The 21,016-nt window shown below is 40.2% G+C and overlaps 1 protein-coding gene and 1 long non-coding RNA gene across 4 annotated transcripts in view; one reads left to right on the forward strand and one right to left on the reverse strand.

The window, feature by feature from the left end:
• Positions 1–16,817, reverse strand: part of nfixb (nuclear factor I/Xb) — a 198,055-nt gene extending 181,238 nt beyond the window's left edge. The window contains exons 1-2 of one of the 3 annotated variants that reach the window (XM_015011850.2): positions 15,845–16,817; positions 3,311–3,394 (exon numbers count right to left, since the gene is read on the reverse strand). In XM_015011850.2, coding sequence (XP_014867336.1) covers positions 3,311–3,394; positions 15,845–15,847 — 87 coding nt within the window. In that variant the 5' untranslated portion in view covers positions 15,848–16,817. The remainder of the gene's footprint in view (positions 1–3,310; positions 3,395–15,844) is intronic. The other 2 variants (XM_088008096.1, XM_088008097.1) reach the window with 2 other exon arrangements.
• Positions 16,147–18,810, forward strand: LOC148157917 (uncharacterized). The gene is made up of 2 exons (XR_015764071.1): positions 16,147–16,234; positions 18,163–18,810. It is a non-coding gene; the product is annotated as an uncharacterized LOC148157917 (long non-coding RNA).
• The last annotated feature ends 2,206 nt before the right edge of the window (positions 18,811–21,016 follow it).

Raw genomic sequence — 21,016 nt, forward strand, 5'->3', positions numbered from 1 at the left:
AGTGCAGATAAGAAAAAGTGCGGTTGGCTTGTTTGGCTGAGCAGATGTGAGCTCCGCCAGCCCATTGTTTACATACCTCGCACATGCAGGGCTTTTGCTTAAAGTGGTGGCTCTCAACCGAAGGGGAATCCCCGGCTAAGAACTTTTAAATTTAGTTACCAGTGCAGCCGGAGCCTTTAAAGTCCCGTTTTAACAACAAAAAAAATAAAAAGAAGGGACATGTAAGGAAGTATATTTAGAACTGGAGGTGATTAAATGCAATCAAAATTTAAAAGAAAACTAAAATGGCTCTTTTGTGTAACGGCGCTGAAAATGTTGGCTAACCGTTAGCTACGAAGCAGCTAACAGACAGCACTGTAAAAAGCAAAGAGGATAAAGCAGTTCAGGAGCACAGCATTTTATAGTTTTTACATGTTTTTTTTTTTTTTTAAATCAGTCTGTTACCTAAAAAAATATAAACGTTTTACGTCTTCCAGTCTCGGTACGAATTTCACACAGGAAAATTAATAGTGTCACACGGCTTCCAACTTTCATCGTGTGATCAATCATCAACTTCACTGTAAATATCCATCCAATGAAAACGTGACGACTGTTTAAAGATTACAGAAGTAGAGCTTATACAAATCACTCTGATGTTTCCGTGGCTGGGAATTATTTTTAAAACTAACCAACTGATCTGGATCTATGTAAAACGAAGAATAGAGTTAAGAAAAAATTAAATGCTTTTACTTTTTTTTTTTATTAGAACCTCATTTTAGAAATACTAAACTATCACTTTATGAAGATAATTTTACCAGTATGTCTTCACATTTCTACTCAGCTGCACCTTAAATAAAAAACAAAAACAAAACTAAATTGTTAAAGCCTGGCATGTGACAAGCCAGTGGAGGGATTCGTTTAACACAGAAACCACACCGTGACTGGACAGGCGTCTCTTGGTGGGATCTGTCCTGCGGGACGATCTTGATGTTTCTGATCACCTTGAATCCTAAACTTCTTGAAACACTCTTCTGCAGCTAAAAAGGTGCTATTCTGTACGCTGAAACACACAACGTGGCGCAGCACTCGCCGTTGGTGTTTAACTCAGGGAAACAAAGCGAGCTCAGCCGTAGAAAATGTGACTCAGATCACGATTCCGCCAGAGAAATTCTGTACTTCTTTTTTTTTTTTTATAGAAACCACTTGCTGTCTTAAACTTTTTAATTCCTTTCACATAACATGGCAAGCTGCACATTAACATTCTAGATTTTTAACCCATAGGGGCAAAGAACCCTGGGCAAAATTGCAAAGGCTCCTCTTTTTTTCCTCTTTCTCTTACACACGTGCGCACGTGTGTGTGTGTGTGTGTGTGTGTGTGCGTGTGTGTGTGTGTGTGTGTGTGTGTGCGTGTGTGTGTGTGTGTGTGCGTGTGTGTGGAAATAATAATGGTAATGGTTTGCAGATGAGTGGAGGGAGCTGTGAATGACATTATGATTGTAGTGTAATTACGAAGAGCTCGAAAACAGACGGACAGAGCTCAGAGTAATGACTTGAACACATTTAATACTAGAGGTGTAACGAAACATTCAGTTCACGAGATGAAACGATATGTGATACTACAGGCTCACGGAGTAACAGGGATTTTTAGTAAAACTGTAGGGGGAAATTAAGATTCACTGTTTTTTTTTTTGCCTTTCAAAATGTGGAAAGGTTTGTCAAACCACTTCGGTATTTAGTGTAGAATATTTTGGTCCAAGATTAACTCTCCCATATATTGTGGTTTTAAAATAAAACTTGAACCTCAGGCTCTGAACTATAAAAATAAGCAGTTCTACATATTTTGACAACAAACACCAAATATAGTGTAACATGCATTAATAAACACAGTGGAAACTGTTTAAGCTTCTAGCACAGATGCTATCTTCCTTATTTCCGCTCTGGGATGTTCAGTCAGTCAGCACCAAGGAAAGTAAAAGCAGCTCCTGGATTGGCTGTTTCAAACACCACAGCTAACAGCAGGTCAAGTAGCAGCCTCACAAGCTGGAATTCAAACATTTCTTCCAAATAACTCAGATATACTCCAAGAAAAAAATGCAAATAGGCAGAATTTATGTGAATAACTTTGAGTCACATTGAAAAGAAAAATTTGCAAATGCAAATCAAATAGATCCAGACTAGTTTATGTTTTCTGATGGTGTTAGTAAAACTTTCCAGCCCACATTTGTCATGGTAAAGTAAGACTGATTACCAAAAAATAAATAAATGAAAACATAGATGGCTGCATTAAGTTTTTTTTTTTTTTTATATTAGATTTTCCACATTTTCATGAAAACTGCAACAAAACAGAGAAGAGAAATGTTCAAAAACACCTGTGTTGATGAAGTAAACGACTAACGTTGTTTTCACACCTGATAGTTTGGTAGATTTGGCTTGACTGGGGACCAAAATTGCAACATTTATTACATTTTCAGCTGCTGTGTTAAAGGAATACTGTGAAAAAACAGTTTACCTCCCTCGTCTGTGGTGGCGCTGCACCAAGAACCAGCAAAAAAAACAAGAGCAAAGCCTCTGAAGGAGACAATGAGCACAGATTCCTTCTTCACGAAATGTAAACAAAAGTGGAGTGGCCTCAGATTTTAGCAGTTGTAGAATTTCTCTTTTGTTTTTGGCTTAAGACCACGACCCATTTTTCCCCACTAGGCCTAGAAACACACGTCTGTTTTAGTTGTATTTACCCAGAATGCCCTGCTCTATGGTCTACTTCCAGCTTTTGGAGCAGTCTCCGGTCTGATTGACATTCGTATACGCATTTGAACCACTCCAGAGTTCACTTCAATCGAACTGAGAGCGCGGTTTGCAGACGGACCATAGTTCACTTTTTTGGTCCGTATCAGAATTCGCATTCACACGTTCCCAAATGAACCAGACTTTGTAAGCAACAAACTAGAGTTTGATAAAAGCAATCTAAACAAGGCTGGTGTGAATGCACCCCAAGTGAAGGAGTTCTTAATTTTGTCCTAATAAGAAGCTAAAAAACAGATGTCAACTTAAGCATTGTTAGCACCTAACAGTTAGCTACTAGCTACTAGCTTGAATTGCAATAGCAATTACATAGCATTTTGCGAGAAAGACCTCATCTTGATAAGAAATATCCTAAGATTTTAATATAGGATCTCGTGCTATGAAATCTCGTTACACCCCTAATTAATACCAAAACAAACATCCACACACAAATGCAAAGGTGATAATGGTAATAATTCCATAAATAATGTTAATAATAATAATAATAATAATAATAATAATAATAATAATAATAATAATAGATGCATACCCTGTATGAATCTGACACTACATAGCACTCAGGCATCCCAGGAGCTCTGGAGGGTTCTTCGTTCAACAGAAAGGACTCCGTTGCCTGAAACATAACACAGCGGTCATTCACTCACTCACAGTGACAAGGCATTTACAATCACGCAACTTAAAAAGACACAGGAAACCTGCTTGCAATGCTGCAGAAACAGATTTTGTAAAAATCCTCCTCATCCCTCTTGACCTATATAACCCACCCCAACCCCCCCGGCCCCTCCACCGCAGTTCCTCCAAGTCCCATCAGCAGACAATCTTTTCATCTTTGCAGTCCAGACGTGTTGCGCAGATAGAGCGCCCTGTCCGGCCGTGCCGGGGTGCAGAGCGGTGCCGTTCCGAGGCCTCGCCCCGCCAGCCGTCAACTCTTACTGTATAATGAGGAGAAAAGTGTTTCGCTTTGGCACAACTCGCATAATGCTCAGACACAACAGCATTTCCTGTCGCCATGCCATTTCACCTGCCTCGTCACTTTTCTGTTGCTGTGCACTGATTCAGCAGAAAGCATTCACACACACAGTCTGATAATGCACAAACTCAGTAGGAAGCCACCTATACAATTCTTTGCTAAATTATTCACACCCTTTTAACCAGTTTTATGCTTATTTTTTACAGTACAAGAATGAATATAAACTTATTTGAATTCTATGTGCCACCCACTTCGGATAGGGTTTACAAGCCCACTGGCCCATGGCTCCAATTTTTGTGGGGGCACCCCACAGATTTTTAGAAAAAAAATCTTCATGAATGAATGGTTTTCAGATTCACTTAATAAGCCCATTATCAAGTGATATGTAATACTATTTCGGGATTTTTATGAAAATAAACAAAAAAAACAGCCATATTTGAAAATTATAAAGTTACAGTCATTTTTGGAGCTACTGGCGAAGGGACGTATTAAGCCTACCAATCGATTCATAATGAATTATGTATAGAACTACCTATTATTGTACTGTAATTTGCACTAGAAAAAACACATTCTTTAGTGAAGCCCAGGGGCCCACATGCTTGTATATCCGGCCCTGGACTGGTCAACACAAAGCAGCACATCACAGTGAAGTGGAAACAAAAAGACACATTATTTGCTGAATTTCTAAATCTGAGAAGTGTGGCATTCATTGGGACTCTTAAAAAAATTGTTTCAACCAATTGCTTACAAATGGAAGTGGGTAAAAAGAGCCCGCCTGTGAGTAAATAATCGTAGCCAGGTTCTTATAAAAACAAACATCTCCGCCACACCGATTTGAAAAATAATATTGTACACATGCAATCGGTTTCAGAAAAGTTTTCATCCACATGAACCTACACAAACACGCCACTGAGAATTGTTTTAAACATGCCAAACCTGTAGGGGGCAGCGGAGCACAAAGCTAAAACCTATGATAGCCTATGAGTTGTTTCAAAGAACCCATAACTTCCTGTTAGGAATTACACGTCTTTAAGAGGTTCATTTTGTGGACAGATATATAGGTTGAACTACTTTTAAACAGTTTATTGGAATATAAAGTGAATTAAACACAAGACAAGAAACACGAGTTTTCTCAAATCTCCACTTTGGTTTGAGAGTTCATAAATAATCGTCTTTAGTATAAAACAAGAGTTTTCATGTGGAGGAAAGGCCAAAACGCATAAAAACGTATTTACTTTCCCAGATATCCAGCTACGTGTGGACTGTATATAAGTATAAATAAAATTATTCTATGGGAATTGTTAGAGAATATTTGTGAACAAAGAGCATCATGAAGACTTGAGGAACACAGCAAACAGTGATGAAAAATGGCCCAAAGTCCAGACCCAAATCCAAACTGAGAACCTGTGGCAAGACTTGAAAACTAAATACAGGCACTCTCCACCCAATCTGACTAAACCTGAGCTAATTTACAAAGTGCAAGTTATTAATACATTGTCATAAACCAACAGGCATGCTGTGAGAAATAAAATGACAGATGATCAACTTTACAAATATTCACAACTTGGTGTGCAGCAGGACAGAAGTCAGACCACGCATCTGCCATCATCCAGACGCACCCTGGCCACACTAAGGCCTCTGTGTTGCATAGCTAAAGTGTTTATATCCAGTTTGTTCCTATTCAGCGCAGTTCATTTGTATGCTACGGGATGCACCGGCGGAGGCTCTGAATGAGCAACCAGGGCAGTTCTGGAGTCATTTGAAGCAGGCAGGCCAGACAACATGGAAGGGAGGGAACCTGAAAGCAGGGAAATCTGGGTCAGGGTGGGAGTTCTGCCTGGCTCACACACCACCAGGTATTAGCTTTGCATCTAAACTGGTACAAAGTGAGAAAATTTAAATCCTTGGAATCGAGTTAAAAAAAAAAGAAAAAACCTGTTAGGCTGAGGCTAAAAATCTGCAGGGAAATGAAAATAACTCAATCCGCTGGAGGTGAGAAACTTCATTCGCTAAGTTTTACTCTGCAACTTACCGGAAAGAGGAACACAGGGGGAAGTAATCCTGTTTTCCAGAACTTTCCTAGCGTTACCTTGAGCTGGAGCGAACGTGCACCCTCCCATCACCCCCCTCCAAAAAAAAAAAAAAAAAGAAATAAAAAACGGGAACAAACTTTGCTCGTAGCCGGCAAGAAAAAATGTAAACTTATTGAAACTGGCATGTGCGATAAACAATTCGGAGGGAACTCAAACAGACATTAGCTTGCTTAAGCATTAACATATGCACACAAATACGCTCGCGCGCGGGTGTGACACGGGATTGCCCTTGAACAAATACATGCAGAGACACATGCATAAACACAGCACTATAATAAGTCCCAGACTTAGGCTAACCGAGCTGCGGCTGGAGACACAGGCTATTCATATCCTTCAGAATGAGAGGTTACAGCTCGAGCCCTTTCCCTTTTACTGTAGCAAAAGGAAGGACATGTGCGCGTGTGATTTCACTCTGAGTTTGTGGCCAAAGGTTTCAGGCAGGCTGATTAGCATAAGAATAACACAGATTTCACGTAGCCCAGAGTTTAGCACGCGCACACACGGTCGGAGAAAGTTAGAAGTGGAGCCGTCCGATAATCTGGGAAAACACCCCCGGCGTCGCATTCGGCCTCAGCGCCCAAACTTTCCGGCGATGTCACGGCTAATACGCAAGGAAACACCGGAGGAAAACCATTTGTCCCACTAAATGGTGCCCATGTCAAGCTCTTCGGGGCTTTCTGTTAAGCTCTTAAAACTACCCAGTCCAGCTGAGGGATATATTTTACTCTGCTGATAATAACAGAGCAGCACAAAATGTGGCACAACGGTAGTCCTCGCCGCCTCATGTTTTCTGGCACGTTTCAGTCATTTGGAGATGAAAAATGACCTGCGCCGGATCGGTGTGGCTAAAACACTCCGGGAAAATGACAGGATAAAACACGGATAACTAGCAGACCGCAACACCGCAGTGTTGTTGGAGGTTGAATATTTCAAAATACTTTATTTCCCCTCTCTGTCATTTTACAATTTACAATTCACAAACTGAGCCCTCAAAACAGTATTAGTCCATTTACAGATTTCTCCTATTTTTTGACACAGGTAAATGTTTAAACTACCAAACTAATTGTATTGTTTTTTTAGACGTGGATTGGATTTAGTAGGAGAAAAATATCTGCCCTTATTAAATTATCAATTAGCTTTGCTGGACTACATAACGTTTGGCTGAATTTTCTCATCCATACACAGAGGCCTGATTACTGCCTGACCCATAGAATAAAGAAATCACCTCACTAGAACCTGTCAACATAATTAAGTAGACAAAAAGATCTCTACCTGTTCCTCCAAGCTACTAAGGTATATGAACAGATGAGAAATTCAACATGTGGAGCCCTCCATGATTTGATTAATAAGACGAACTTTGCAGAGACTTCAGCAAAAAATACATCTTTTGCAGTTATTCTTTCTTTGGTACTTTGAGACTTAATCTATGTTCACATAGCAGGTAAATGTGACCCAAGTCGGATTTTTATGCCCTTGCGCGACCCATATTTGACTTTTCCATGGCAGTATTGACGGGACGGGCCAATCCAGATATTTTTTTCCACCATCACTTGGCTCTGACTACACAACCAAACAGATTGCTCTATAGAAATTGTCATCAATGCTGTAAGGGCTGTCACTATTAGTTCTGCTGTCTTTTTATTAGCCTCCTTCATCTTGTCTCAAGATCGGCTACAGTTGCTGAATAACTTTTAAAGTTGATCCTGTTATTTCCGTAAACAGAGTGCTGAAGTGTGACGTCACGTCAGTCTTCTTGTAGGTATTAAAAAAAATTATTTCAGCAAAATTTGAAATTGACAGAACAAATGTAGCCCTAGTTGTCTATTCACTGTGAGAAATCAGATTATTATTGCTCCTTCAGGACTCCCAGTTGTTTTATCTGTGCACACAAAAATAAGTTTTTTGCTAACAAGATCATTTGGATTTGGATAAAAATGATAATGATACCTCAAGGGGTCATCCAATAGTATTTCTAATTAAAAGGAGGTGACTGACTCAATAATAGACACTGGTCAGGATTTAAAACTTTGAGGCTTCAGTCTACCAATTTTCTGCCTGACTTACTTAACTTTCATTTGTCGCTTTGAGCAAAATAAGAAAATTAACTTCTATAATTACATTTCCATTAGCAGATTTATCTTTCTAATCAAGGAAGCTGTACTATCAGTTGGCATTCCTTCCATTGTCAAAATATAGTCACTTCCTTATTCACGAAAAAGGCAGAGGACAATGCAAAATGACGAAGGTGCACCAAGAAGTTTCATGATGAACACAATCGGTTGATTTTTCAGCTTGACTGGCTCTGACCTTTCATTCAGTATGTCGGAGAAGAGAAGAATAAGCACCAGAAGGATCCATAAAAAATATCTCCAAAACAAATCACATTGCATGACTTCTAATGTAACTAAATCTAATGTAACTCCACATTTTAAAACTTGATCCAAAGATAAATCAGGACTTAATACAGACTTTGCAAAAGATAAACGCTAACCTCAGAAAACAGGAGAGGTACACCTTACTTTCAACACACGTTGAAACATGTAGCTATTGGCAAGAGCCTTGATGCTTCACAAAACTATTCATAAACATTTTCCCCATTCTGTCACATTCCAACCACAAAAGTTTAATTTATTTTATGGGGATTTACATGCTGAAATTTTTGCCGGTTCTTCCTTCCAAAGTAGCCCAAACACAGTCAAAATGGACAGTGAGCATTTTGCAAACACCAATTTTCCGGTCATGCAATGGATTCTCAATTAGATTTATGTGCGGACTTTCACCTGGCAGTTCCAACACTTGAATATGTGATGCCATTTAATTCAAGTTTGTAGGATAAGTGACACATAAAGTTTAAGGACGCTAGTCTATGAACAATGCAGTTTGAGACCGCTGACCTAAACTATGCAATTGTAGCTCTGGCTGTGGGTGCAGGGTCAATGTCCTGATAGAAGGTGACAATCTTCTCCAGTCTTAAGTCTTTTGCAGACATGTTTTCTTATAGGATTGCCCTGTATTTAGCTGCATCAATCTTCTGATCAACTCTGATCAGCTTCCTCATCCCTGTGGAAGAAAAGTATCCAAAGAGAGTCATGATGCCACAGCCACAGATGGTGTGTTCAGAATGATATGTAGCATAGCTTTTCTTCAACACATCATCATTCTTGAATAGTGACCAGATTTGTTGAGTAGACAACCACTAGTTGTCCAGATGACAGATTCTCGAGCCTGTCAACTGGACAGGTTCAAGAATCTGTCCAGAATCTGCTGATCTCTGCAGGACCTCCTGAGGTAGCTTGTGTTTTTCCGTAGCGTTTCCATTTCCGGATCACGGAATAACCACTTCTTGTAATATGCTGAAATCGTGGGTTGTTATTTTGGAGTCTAGACTCCACGACTTGTTGCAATCCACACGACAGAAGTGACCGGAGTCTCTCACACCAGTACTTTTTGAAATCAGGTCTCAGAGTGTGAAGTACTTGACAGGAGCAAAGGTGCACATGCGCAGGACACATGACTGTTGGGTTTATTCTACGTCTGCAGATAGTTATAAAACAATGGTGGATAGCATTGTGCTACGTTGTGCTACTTAGCCTGTTCAGTTTAAAATAACTTCTGATAAGGAATACATGTGTCACATTAGCACTTTGCTCATTGGAGTGCTAATGTCCAATGAACGACATTAGCATTCTAAAGCTAATTGGAGCATTGGGTTACTATTTACAATGAGGTAGAAGCTAAGGGTCAAAAGTGCATTAGCATTCAATGACATGCTAAAATAACAGCGCTGACTCAAGGTGTCTTGGTGGTGCCGTCTGAACGTGGAACGTTTTCCCAAACAACATCCGAAAATACCAGCAGTTTCCAGGCAGCGGTCTCATGTAAACACACCCTAAGAAACCTCTGAAGTCTTCACAGAAGAACTGGAAGTGTTCAAGGGCTGTGAAAGCTTTAGAAAGGAGCTGCATTTTAGGACACTGACACGGAATTTGTTGGGATTCTGCAGGTTGAGGAATCAAATCAAGTTAAAACGAGCTACTTCTCAATAGCTTGAGGCGACCTCAGTAGTGGTTTTGTGAATAAGAAACTGACCTGCGCAGCACCTTTTCTCAACAGTGCCTGTTCGGTTTTCCTCCAACAACCAGAAACACAATAAGTCAGATCTGGAGAGGAGGGCTCGGTGCCGAGGGTTGGCTCGCTTTCAAATGGATTAATTGGAACACATATACATAATTCCCGCCTTTCCCTGTCTCGCTTATTGTCTTCTCCGCACCGAAACACAAGGACAGAAACCACCTGGGTCTCCACATTTCTGATCCGTGCAGGAGAGGCGGGTATCTTCACAGTCGCTGATTAATAGCATTCTCATCACTCCGCCGTACCATCCTAACCATTAGCAGCATCGACACGACCAACGGTTTCTGGAGCATCAGATGCTTTCCTCCGCCGAGGACGATAACCGACCCAAGTCCCGTTACATTCAGCCCTTAATTGTATCCTCGTTTTTCACCTGGTAACGAGCTAACAGACCTGTGCAGATGTGGCAGGCACATCAAAGAGTAGGAGGGCTGGGGAGAGGGAGAGGGAAAGGGGGGGAACTTGTTTGTAGAAAAAAAATGTGCTGGAGAATATGAAAGGGGAAATTTACGTTGTGTGAGTCCAAGCCAGCGTCACCTCAGGGAGAAATGCTGGAAAAATGTGATATTTTACACCTGCATCTCAGGAGGTGCAGAATATGAGGAGACATGGTGGGAGGGGTGGGGCTGCGGGTGCAGTAATTAGAAGAGTGTGCGTGTGTGTGTGTGTGTACGTGTGTGTGCTTCGCAAGAATCTGTTTGTGGGTTTTCGGGGCTTGCCACTGGTTGTTTCTTTTTCCAGCATTTGGGTTGGTATGATCCATTCGTTGCTGTGTTATCAAGAATGTTAAACCTGGTTCCGAACACTCGGAAAACAGCTGAAAATGGAACAAATATGCTAATGATTTTTGGGGTTTTTTTCCCAGCGATAAATAGCTGGCAAGCTCTGTTTAATGAATAATGCTGTCGGCTCTCCTTCCTAATTAAAGCCTAAAAAGAGGAGAGCAAACGGAGGACATGCACGTATTGTTGTGATTTTTCAACTCGGTTTTAAGTAAGAAGACACCAACACCTTCACAAATTAAGTTGACAACGTTAACACACAGTGGAATGCAGTCAAATGCGCCTTAACCAATTCATTTGAGAAATTAATAACAAAAATGAAGCATAATCAAAAGTAATATTGGACTGAGTTTGAGCCATATAAAATAAGACTAAATGTTTAATTTACTAAAGTGTAGCACTGCTACAGCACCTGTATTCAAACCAAAATCATTCTGCCAGTCTTTCTGTTTCGTACAAAGCTTTAACAAGATCTCCTGTCTGTAACCTTAAAACGCTGCAGCAGGTCCTGGAGAGATCGCCAGGTAAGAAATGGGCACATCTCAGGACGCCCTGCAGTTTGCTTATGTGGAGTTCCTTCAACAAACCCACTGTCATCTGGACTAAGAGGGCAGCACTGTGAGGATCATGTCCTTTGATTTCATCAGTGCATTTAATACAATTCACCCTGATTTGCTTTGTCAGAAACCCCAGAAGACACAGGTGGACGCCTCCACCATCACCTGGATCTACGACAGCCTCACAAGCAGACCACAGTTTGTGAGGCTGAAGGACTGTGGATCTAATCAGGTGGTCAGTAACACAGGAGCACCACAGGGGACTGTACTCTCACCATGACTCGTCATTTCGTACACTTCAGACTTCTAGGACAAAACAGACTCCTGTCGTTTACAGAAATACTCAGATGACTGCAGTTGTCAGGTGAATCAGAGATGGACTAGAGGCTGAGTAGAGAGATCTGGCGGAGTGCTTTGTGTCACGGTGTGGGAACAATCATGTCATTTTGAATGTAAGCAAAACAAAGAAGGGTTAAATCAAAGCCTACTTCCATCATGAGAGGAGAAGTGGAGTTGGTTGAGGAATATAAATACCTCAGTGTTCATCTGGACAACAGACTGGACTGGAAACGCAACAGGGAAGCCGTTTATAAGAAGGGACAGAGCAGACTGGACTTCCTGAAGAAGCTAAGATCCTTCAAGGTTTGCAGCAAGATGCTGCAGATCCTCTATAAGTCTGCTGCTGAGAGAATCACCTCTTCTTCCTTCATCTGTTGGGGCAGCAGCATCAGAACCAGGGACATAAAAAGGTTCAACAACCCGATAAAGAAGGCTGGTTCTGTTCTGGGGATGACTGTGGAACCTCTGGAGAATTTTATGTGAAATCAAGACAATTATGGACAATCCTGAGCATCTTCTTCATGACCTGCTACAGCAGAACCTTCTTACCCACAGCTATCAGCGACTTCAACAACTCTTTGTAACAACAACATATGTCATTTTTCCTTTGGGATCAAAAAAGTATTTCTGAATGGAACTGAATTGATCAGTAAAATGTCTGGGCTTGATTTCTTCAAAAAATTAAATTCAAGTGAACAAAACTTCACTGAGTTCTTTCAGACCAAGTCACAAACGAGACAGACAAATTGTGGCTCTTTAAAAGAAAAACCCTCTGAATCCTGTCCAATCCAACAACTGGAGAATACTTTGCAAACTTCATAGGGATTTTGTCACCGTATCAACCTATAAACTTCATCAAGGGTGATTCCTTATGTGACTTCCAAGTGAAATCCAAAAAAAATACCCAGTTGATTATCTCAAAACCAATCAACCTTACAAGGCGGTCTGATCTCACCATCCTGAGATTTGTGCCGTTTGAGCTTATATCAGACTTTCCATCTTTAAGCTACACGCCACATAAGCTATTCCAGCCGGCTTTGGGCCTTATTTATTTTTCCAAGGAGACGTCGGGGCCAGAACAAACAGAACGGCATCATATTCTGTATATACAGTGAGGGATGACATCACAGGCAGCAAAACGGCCAAAACCGAGATACACACGACTGAAAGAACCTCCAGCCTGAGCATCATATGGACCACTACACACACACACACACATGCGCGCACACACACACACACACACACACACACACACACACACACACACACACACACACACACACACTGAATATCACTTTTAAAGAAAACTGCAGGATTAGTTATGTATTTTTCCCTTTTATCTTGCATTAAAGGCAAACTCAACATCAGAGCGTCATTTACCTCGATGTTTAAAAGAGAATAAACCAAATCCAAGGTCTAATTTATGTACATTTGCGACTTAAAAGATCATAATTACCTCTGATGGTTTACAGAAACCACTTTCTGTTTACCTTGCGGCAATTACAAAGATAACATCTAGAACTTGCTAATGTCTCAGATAATGATCCTGTATGCAAACGCAGGTCGGACCTTTGTCATCACGGGCAAAACGGATTCATCTCGACACTGATTGACAGGCTGCCTCCAGTGCATCTCTGACTACACCGACGTACAGCTGGAATGTTTTGGCACAACTTTACCACCCAGCATGTCTATAAAAATAATAATAATAATTAAATAACTAAATAAAGAGGAGCTGGAAGTAGGAGAATAACAAGTGGAGATAATCCCATGTGAGGCCTGTCCTGAATTCTGTATCATTTTTAACTGATGAGCTTTCTTGGGCGACTGCCACGCCAAGCGAGGATGCTCATAAACAAATAATTATTCATCCTAATAATCTTCCATATTCATGTGCAAATAAGATCCCTCCCTGGTATCGCAGCGGCTTCAAGGTTGTATGTGGGAGGTTCCTCTAACTACTGCCTGACTCGACTCATTTCATGCCAGGAACGAGTCCGTCTGAGGGTCAAGGATATGTTCTAGCCAGATATGAGAGTTTTGCCTGAGCAGAGTTTTTTTTTTTTTTTTTACTAATAAATGGAAAAGCAAAAAGGATGTTCTCTGAATATTTGAATATCTGCTCACAATGTATCCTATAAAACAGAATATTAAGACAAAAACTATTTTATAAAACACCCTTTAAATAGTTTATATTTTGTCACATTCCAACTATAAACTTTAATGTATTATATGTGATAAACCACACAATGTGGTGTTATTTGTCTTTTTTCAGACATTACAAAGGACGCATTATTTTAAAGGGGCAGAACAGGCACATACCACAATCAAGTAATTATGTTACCTTCAGTTGATATAATATTCTCAATATATCAAATAAGACATAAAATAAATTTTACCTTGTAATTTAACATCATGAAATTGGGCCTCTGTCTCTTTAAAAATTCCTGGTCTTTCTGAAACTCCGCCTTCAGGAAGTCATCAAAGCATCGCACCTGTGTTAACCCTTTAGTAATGTTTTTACCAGCGTTGCACTGAGAAGTAGCTAGCATAACGAGCTCAGCAGGTGCACAGTTCCACCAGGTGTCTGCTAATTGCTGCTGGCTAGTCTGAAGGAGCTGAGAGGGGGAGTTGTTGGCGAGCGGCTTGGAAGCTGCAGCTCCAAGGAGGAGCTTCGCCTTTACGGCGTAGCTAGCTTCAACAAGGCATTTTGCACAGCTGAATGGTTGCCATGGGAGATTACAGGATTTCTCAAACATGCCTGGTAGAATCAAAGAAACACACGTTCTTGAAGAGGGAATAACATTATAACATGACGTAAACCTTTAAAAAAATTTCAAATAATATCACCCTTTTAAAATATGAATGGAACCCAGTGAACAAACTAGCCTAGTGTAAATGTGTGTTCCTTAAATCAACGTGTGTTAGAGAAAATGAGTGAACAAACAACAATATGAAGACCAAGAAACACCAGACAGGTAGCATGATGTCTTATGGCCTTCCTAAACCACAGGACAATTGCTTAAACCCTTATGGAAGAGAAATAATAATAAGATGGCCAACAGAACTTTCTGACCTTCATGCAAAACGCTGTGGAAGAGAACTAACAACTGGACACACAATCCCCATAGTGGAACACGGTAATGGCAGAAACAAAGATTTTCTGCAGCATGGACAGGAGAGCCGGTCAGAGTTGATGGGAAGTTTTGGTTGAAAACCTGTTTGATAAAATCATCACCCAAGACCAGGAAGCTCAATTTCCTGGAAGGCAACCAACCTAAAGCATACAGCCATGACTTAGAACAAAGTATATTCATGACTTAGAGTGTCCCAGTCAAAGTCCAGACCTAAATTTGAATAAGAATCTGTTTGCAAGACTGGGAAGTTGATGTTTGTAGGTGCTTTCTATCCAAACTGACTGAACTTAAATGATTTTTAGACCTGCAGCTGTGACTGCTTATGATTTTTATTGGCGAAATAAAAAAATTAGCAAAGCATTTATTTTCCTTACATTTCACAATTATCCACTACTTTGCGCCAGTCTATGACAGGATTCATAAAACTCATTTTAATGAGCTGATTAAAATAGAAGTTCAGGCTGTGTGAACTTTATTGTGCACGAATCTTAAGTAAGTTTTAGAAATGTATGACAAAAAAATTCAAAATAAAAATCATCATGCCAGGTGCCGGTCTCTGACAGGTAAAAAAAAAAAAAAAAGTCCCAAGCGCTGTGCGTAATTACGTGCAAGTCAAACTGGCGCAGGGCAGAATAGCCCATCTTTTATCTAAGTTTTCCAAACTAGGGGCCCCCTCACGTAGCACACTGTAACCTAAGCCCATCTTTCCTCACTCTGCATGACACGCAATCGTGCGCTTCATATATATGTATGGCTATAAATAGCGCAAACTGTCTCGCTTCTAGGACTCCTCTATGAGAGGAGTCAGGTTCTCAGTGTGGATGAAACAGCTCTGGGTGGGCTGCTTGGACACTGATTTGGGAAAAAGTGTGGAAATCTTTTTTTTTTAATTCAGTTTTGCATGATGATGAGGCTGCTGGGGGTGGAGGGCCAGGGGGAGGGAAGGGGCGGCTTGGCACACAAGAATGATCTGGATTTTTATATTTCAAAATTGTAAAAGTACAATAAAGTGCAGAAAAATGAGCTAATTATTAGTTTACACAGCACGTACCATTGTGGTGTGAGGAAATGTGCCAACTCTCTCAAAGAGCCATTTTCCACTTTCCAAAGTTCAGCTTCCAGAAAAAAAAAGAGAGAAAAAAAAAGGTGGAAGATAGAAAAGTGCCTGGTTCTTGTTCTGCTGGGCCTAATGCTCGGCCTGCTGCCCGGCAAACATTCTACGGGTCTGCGGGTCAACTTCCCCCACTCTCGTTACTTATCCGAACCGGCTTTCTTCGTCCGGAGAGTTTCTTTCTGTTCGCTTTCAGCTCCTCTGTTTTCCTATCACATTCCAACTCCCAGCTGAGCGCGATGATCGAACCTCCGTCGGTCCCCCGGCAGCGGAACGCAGCGACCGCCGACCCGGCCGCCGTCACGAGCCCCGAGGCGGTGGAGGCGGACAGTAAGTAGCCTTCTCTCCCTCTCTCTCTCTCCGCGCTCACTCGATCAGCTGTTGCTCCTGCAGATTCGGAGGCTTTTCTCTCCCTTCATGCATGCACTCAATCCCTCGGCATTTTCCTTTCTTTCCTTTCTTTTTTTGTGTGTGTGTGTGCTGATCTGAAAGCGTGCAGTTCTTCCTCCACCTGTTCCCTCAGAGTCCGCGGGCAGACCGACCTCTCCGTCCCGAAATCATAGACATCGGAGCGGGCTCGCAGCCTGTTTCTAGTCGACGGAGACGTGACCGCGGCGTGTGAGTGACACCGAGCAGCTGAAATCGAGTAAACAAAGTGCAGGAAAGTAAGGGGGGAAAAAACACGGCGCGGCTGCACGCACGCACGCAGGCAGCCAACCAGGGGGAAGGAAAGAGGGAGCGTTGCGGTATGTCCCGCGGCCGCGGCCGGAGAAGCGGAGCGGCGCTGCGCGCGTGGAGGAGAGCAGAGCAGAGGAGAGGAGGCTGGTGAATTATTAATAACCGCAGCGGTCCGCAGTCTGTCGCGTTCAGTGAGTAAGCAGGGCGGCAGCTGGGGGTTTAGAGGAATTAAATACGGGCTCAGAGTAAACCGTGGACGCAGGGGATTAGAGGCTCTCACCGGCTACAGTGTAGGGGCAGCTCGGGGCCGACGGCAGGGGGGAGGGAGGGAGGGAGCCGCGCGGAGGAGGGGAGACGCAGGTTGTGGGAGAAATGGTTTTCTTTTGCAAACCTGAGCAAACTAACTTGTAACATAAAGAGCCACTGAACTGAGCTGAGCGGATCAACCCTCTGAGCTGAAACACGCTGATAAAACAAGCTGTTAGAATTTAACCAATAATGCATGGGGAAAAAAAGGCATTTACTTCATTTTGTGGGTTTTGTTCAATAAATTTGGGTGGAAATTTCAAGTTCACAGCTAAAACACGCGAAATTCCAAGTATATGCATTTTTTCTACTCCTTCAACTGAATCAGTAAAATTTTACGGATTTTTAAAATGGAACAGTTTTTTTAATCAAACCTTGATGAAATGTTTATTTTTTAAAATATATTCTTCATTCAACATTGTCCCTGCAGGGTTGAGATGCTTACACTATAAAAATGAAATTTTGAGAATATTAAATATTCACTTGAATTATTCAAGACCCACATTAGTTTGTTTTTGGAACAAAACTCACCTGAAATTTTTCATTAGCCAATTAGCAGCTATTCTCAATCATAGTACATGATGATTGAGATTGAACAGCAGAAGGCAAGGCTGATATGTGGCTTATATTATGAATTAATACATCAAAATAGTGTCCCTAAGAAGAGCCATGTGACTGTTGGTAATCATTTTCCCCAAATGATAAACTCTGACCTGCTAACAAGCTAGGCTTTCGCTAACTGCTAATAAACAGCATATCTTAGTGGTGGTTGTCAGGGTTACGACCAACATACCTCCTTTTGTAGAATGTGGTTAAAATGTTTGTTACTAAATTACTAACCAATTCTTTATTTTTGCTTCTTTTAATATGAAAGGATGAAACATTTTGCTAGCAAGTTTGACTTTAGCCCTAGCGGATACCATGTAGCTAAGGTGGGCTGAACCAACATACATTTTGGCTGGATTTGTTAGCAAAATTAAGTCATTGTTGATTGAAATGAACCACACCACACTACGTGTACTGATGTGCCTGAATCATTTTTATTTTATTGGGAAACATTAGCACCTTCCAAAATGTATTTTTCAGTGCAGATAACAGGTATTTTCATCGTTAATTGAACGTTTTACAGGTGGAGTAATTTGCTTAACTTTAGCAAGAAAAAAATGCACAATCCGTTGACTTGATTATATAGCATTTTTTTTAAATTTGAGTGTTTATTTAAAATATTTTTCTGATTAATTTAGGTTTTCTTTTTTTTTTTTTTTTTTTTGCAGCATTTTTACACACAGCCAACCCTGCAAAGTCATACTGCGGGGACCAGGAGTCCATCTGAACCAAATCCGAACAAAACAGCCCCGCCTCGTTCCAACCATGTGTTTTATTTGGTCACGAATACAGCGAGCAGTCTGGGCAAGAAGTTAGAGGCGCAAGTATGCTAGTGTATGCGCAGGTGCGCAACTCCTGGCAGGAGAACATCGCCTCTGGTAAAACACGATATTAATTCATCACAAATAGCCCAAGAAAGAAAAAAAAAAAAAGTAGCTGGGGAAATTAGGAAGAATTTACGCAGAGACAAAGCTACCGTCCAATGCTGTATTCATGAATAAATCACCAAATCGAAGCGCTGGATTTTTTTCTCCCTTTACCTTTTATGGGAAATACAGCAATTTTTACGCACGTGCGCAACCGCCGACGTCATATAGCGACAATGATGCTGCTGCCAGGTTTACTGAAACAGCAAAAGAAAACTGAAAAAACATTTAAAAATATTTTTCTTTGCAAACGTTAAGTAAATAAATAAATATTAAGTAGAATCATATAAGTTATTTGTACCAAACAGCATAGCTGCATGAACATGAAACATAAAACAGATTTTGTATTATTAATGTCAACAAATAACAAATAAATTATTTAATGACGTTTTTTCTTGTTTTATTCATGTTGCCATGGCAAACTTAAATGTTTGAAGCTGATTCCAAACTGGGTTTTTTTGTTGTTGTTGTTTTTGTTGTTTTTTGTTTCCAATATAATTTTAACAACAAATGAGCCTAACAAATGTCAGTAAACGTATTTAGAAACACATTTTTATGACTATATTATTGATGCTTCCAAAATCACAAAGCTACCCTAACAGTTTAGGCTAGAAGTATATATATATATATATATATATATATATATATATATATATATATATATATATATATATATATATATATGTATATGTATGTATATATATATATATATATATATATATATATATATATATATATATATATATATATATATATATATATATACACATACAACACATAAAACACCACATAAATAAAAATAATAAAAATGAAATAAAAGAAAAATTACACAGCTCGATCCTGTGGGAAACATTTTTTTATTTTCTAACACGAAATATTCACTTTATTTTTTTAGGACTCAGACTTTCAGTCATTTCCACATCTGTTTATCTGAATGCGTTTGCTGCCGTCCAGGTATTTCGTTGCTCTCGGCTACTCTGATTTGCAGCTATTTTTATTAGACGCAATGAATAATTTAGGTTAGTCAATATTAATGTGTGTGAGGGCGTGGGGCCTTTCCTTTCCGTTTCAGTGTGCGGCCTGCAGCTGCGGGGCCTCTGTGGGAGAAAACAAGCTGGCTCGCGCCTTTCCGCTCCTAATGAGCTCCGTGTGCGGCCGCCATGTTGCTGCCCGCCACGAGCCGCATTTCCTCTTTTTTAAACGAGTCGATCTAGCATTTCGTCTTATTGTTATTCCAAAAGCACAACGATAAAAAGCTGGAGAGACGTGGCACATGTCTGACCCCATTCTGTAACTCTGGTTTACGTACTGATCGCAGACTTTCTGCGTCATTTTTTTTACTGCCATTATTATTATTATTATTATTATATTTTTCTGTTAGTCTTGTTTATCTAATCATGCCTGCGTGTTTGTGTTGATCTTCTGTTTGCTAACTGCGCCACTTTTTGTCTTTTTTTTTGTAACTGACAGGACAAGTAACTCTTTGGCCAGGAACAAATTGGATCAGACTAATTTTTAGAACAGATTCATTGAAACTGATTTTAAAAGAATACATACATTTTATTGGTGTAGATTCGAATGAATATTTCTGTGTAAAAACAAAAAAACAAAAAAAGTACTTACTGAACTAACTTAGTTAAATTCTTGAAAAGTTTCTACGATTTGTGACGTCAGGAAATGTCCCTGAAATGTTGTGAAACTCCAACTCGGCTGTGGTTGTCACAGAAAAGAGTGTCTTTCTAAAAAGTTATACAATTTCTAAAAATTAAAAAAAAAGTTTAGAACTATTTAATGGATTAATTATGAAGCAATTGTTAGTTTTTGTTTCTTTTCAACTTGCTGGCAAGTTCGACTCAAAAGCCATCGTTAAAACTTGGATCCTTGTCCCAACCCAGAAACTTTCTCAAACACAGTCTTTTAGTTCTAAGTTGACATATTAATTCATAACACAACCCACATAAACATATCAGCCTCAGAGTTATTGCCTGAACACCACATTAATCCAACCAAAATGTTTAGGTTGGACATGCTACCTAAATAAAGTAGCTAATATTGGTAGTGTTTAGAGATTAATGAACATTACATTAAAAAAAACTCTAATGTGCTCGATTTAAATTTTTAAGAACTTTTCATGGCTGATATTTCATATCCTCCAAAATCCTTTTTTTTTTTTTTAACTTATAGTGCACCATTCTATGTTGAAACAAGAGAAGCATGAATTTAAAAAACAACAAAAAGCAAAAGGTGGTGCAGGAAATTCTTGTGTTTAAACATCTAAGCGTCCTTCGTGTCTTTACTCCGGGGTAAATATGTAGCTGCTGTCTTGGCCTCGGAGGTTTACACTAAACAGAGAAACAAAAGTTCCGCCCGGCAACAGCTCAGAGAGGAATGCTGACCTTGGCAGGGCCACTGGAACCCGGCTCCTGCGCCACAACCTTTTTTTCTCTCTCTCTTTGGGTTTGAATCCAGACACATTTGAACCTGCAACCAATGTCTGGATGGTGCCACTGTGGTCTGAGGTAATCATGGTTATATTTAAGAGGCTAAAATTAAGATTAAGAACCAAGAAAAACATCTCTAATGGGGCTCATAATAA

Source organism: Poecilia mexicana, unplaced genomic scaffold, assembly GCF_051168715.1.
Source record: "Poecilia mexicana isolate PSO_F unplaced genomic scaffold, ASM5116871v1 scaffold_8, whole genome shotgun sequence".
NCBI lineage: Eukaryota > Metazoa > Chordata > Actinopteri > Cyprinodontiformes > Poeciliidae > Poecilia > Poecilia mexicana.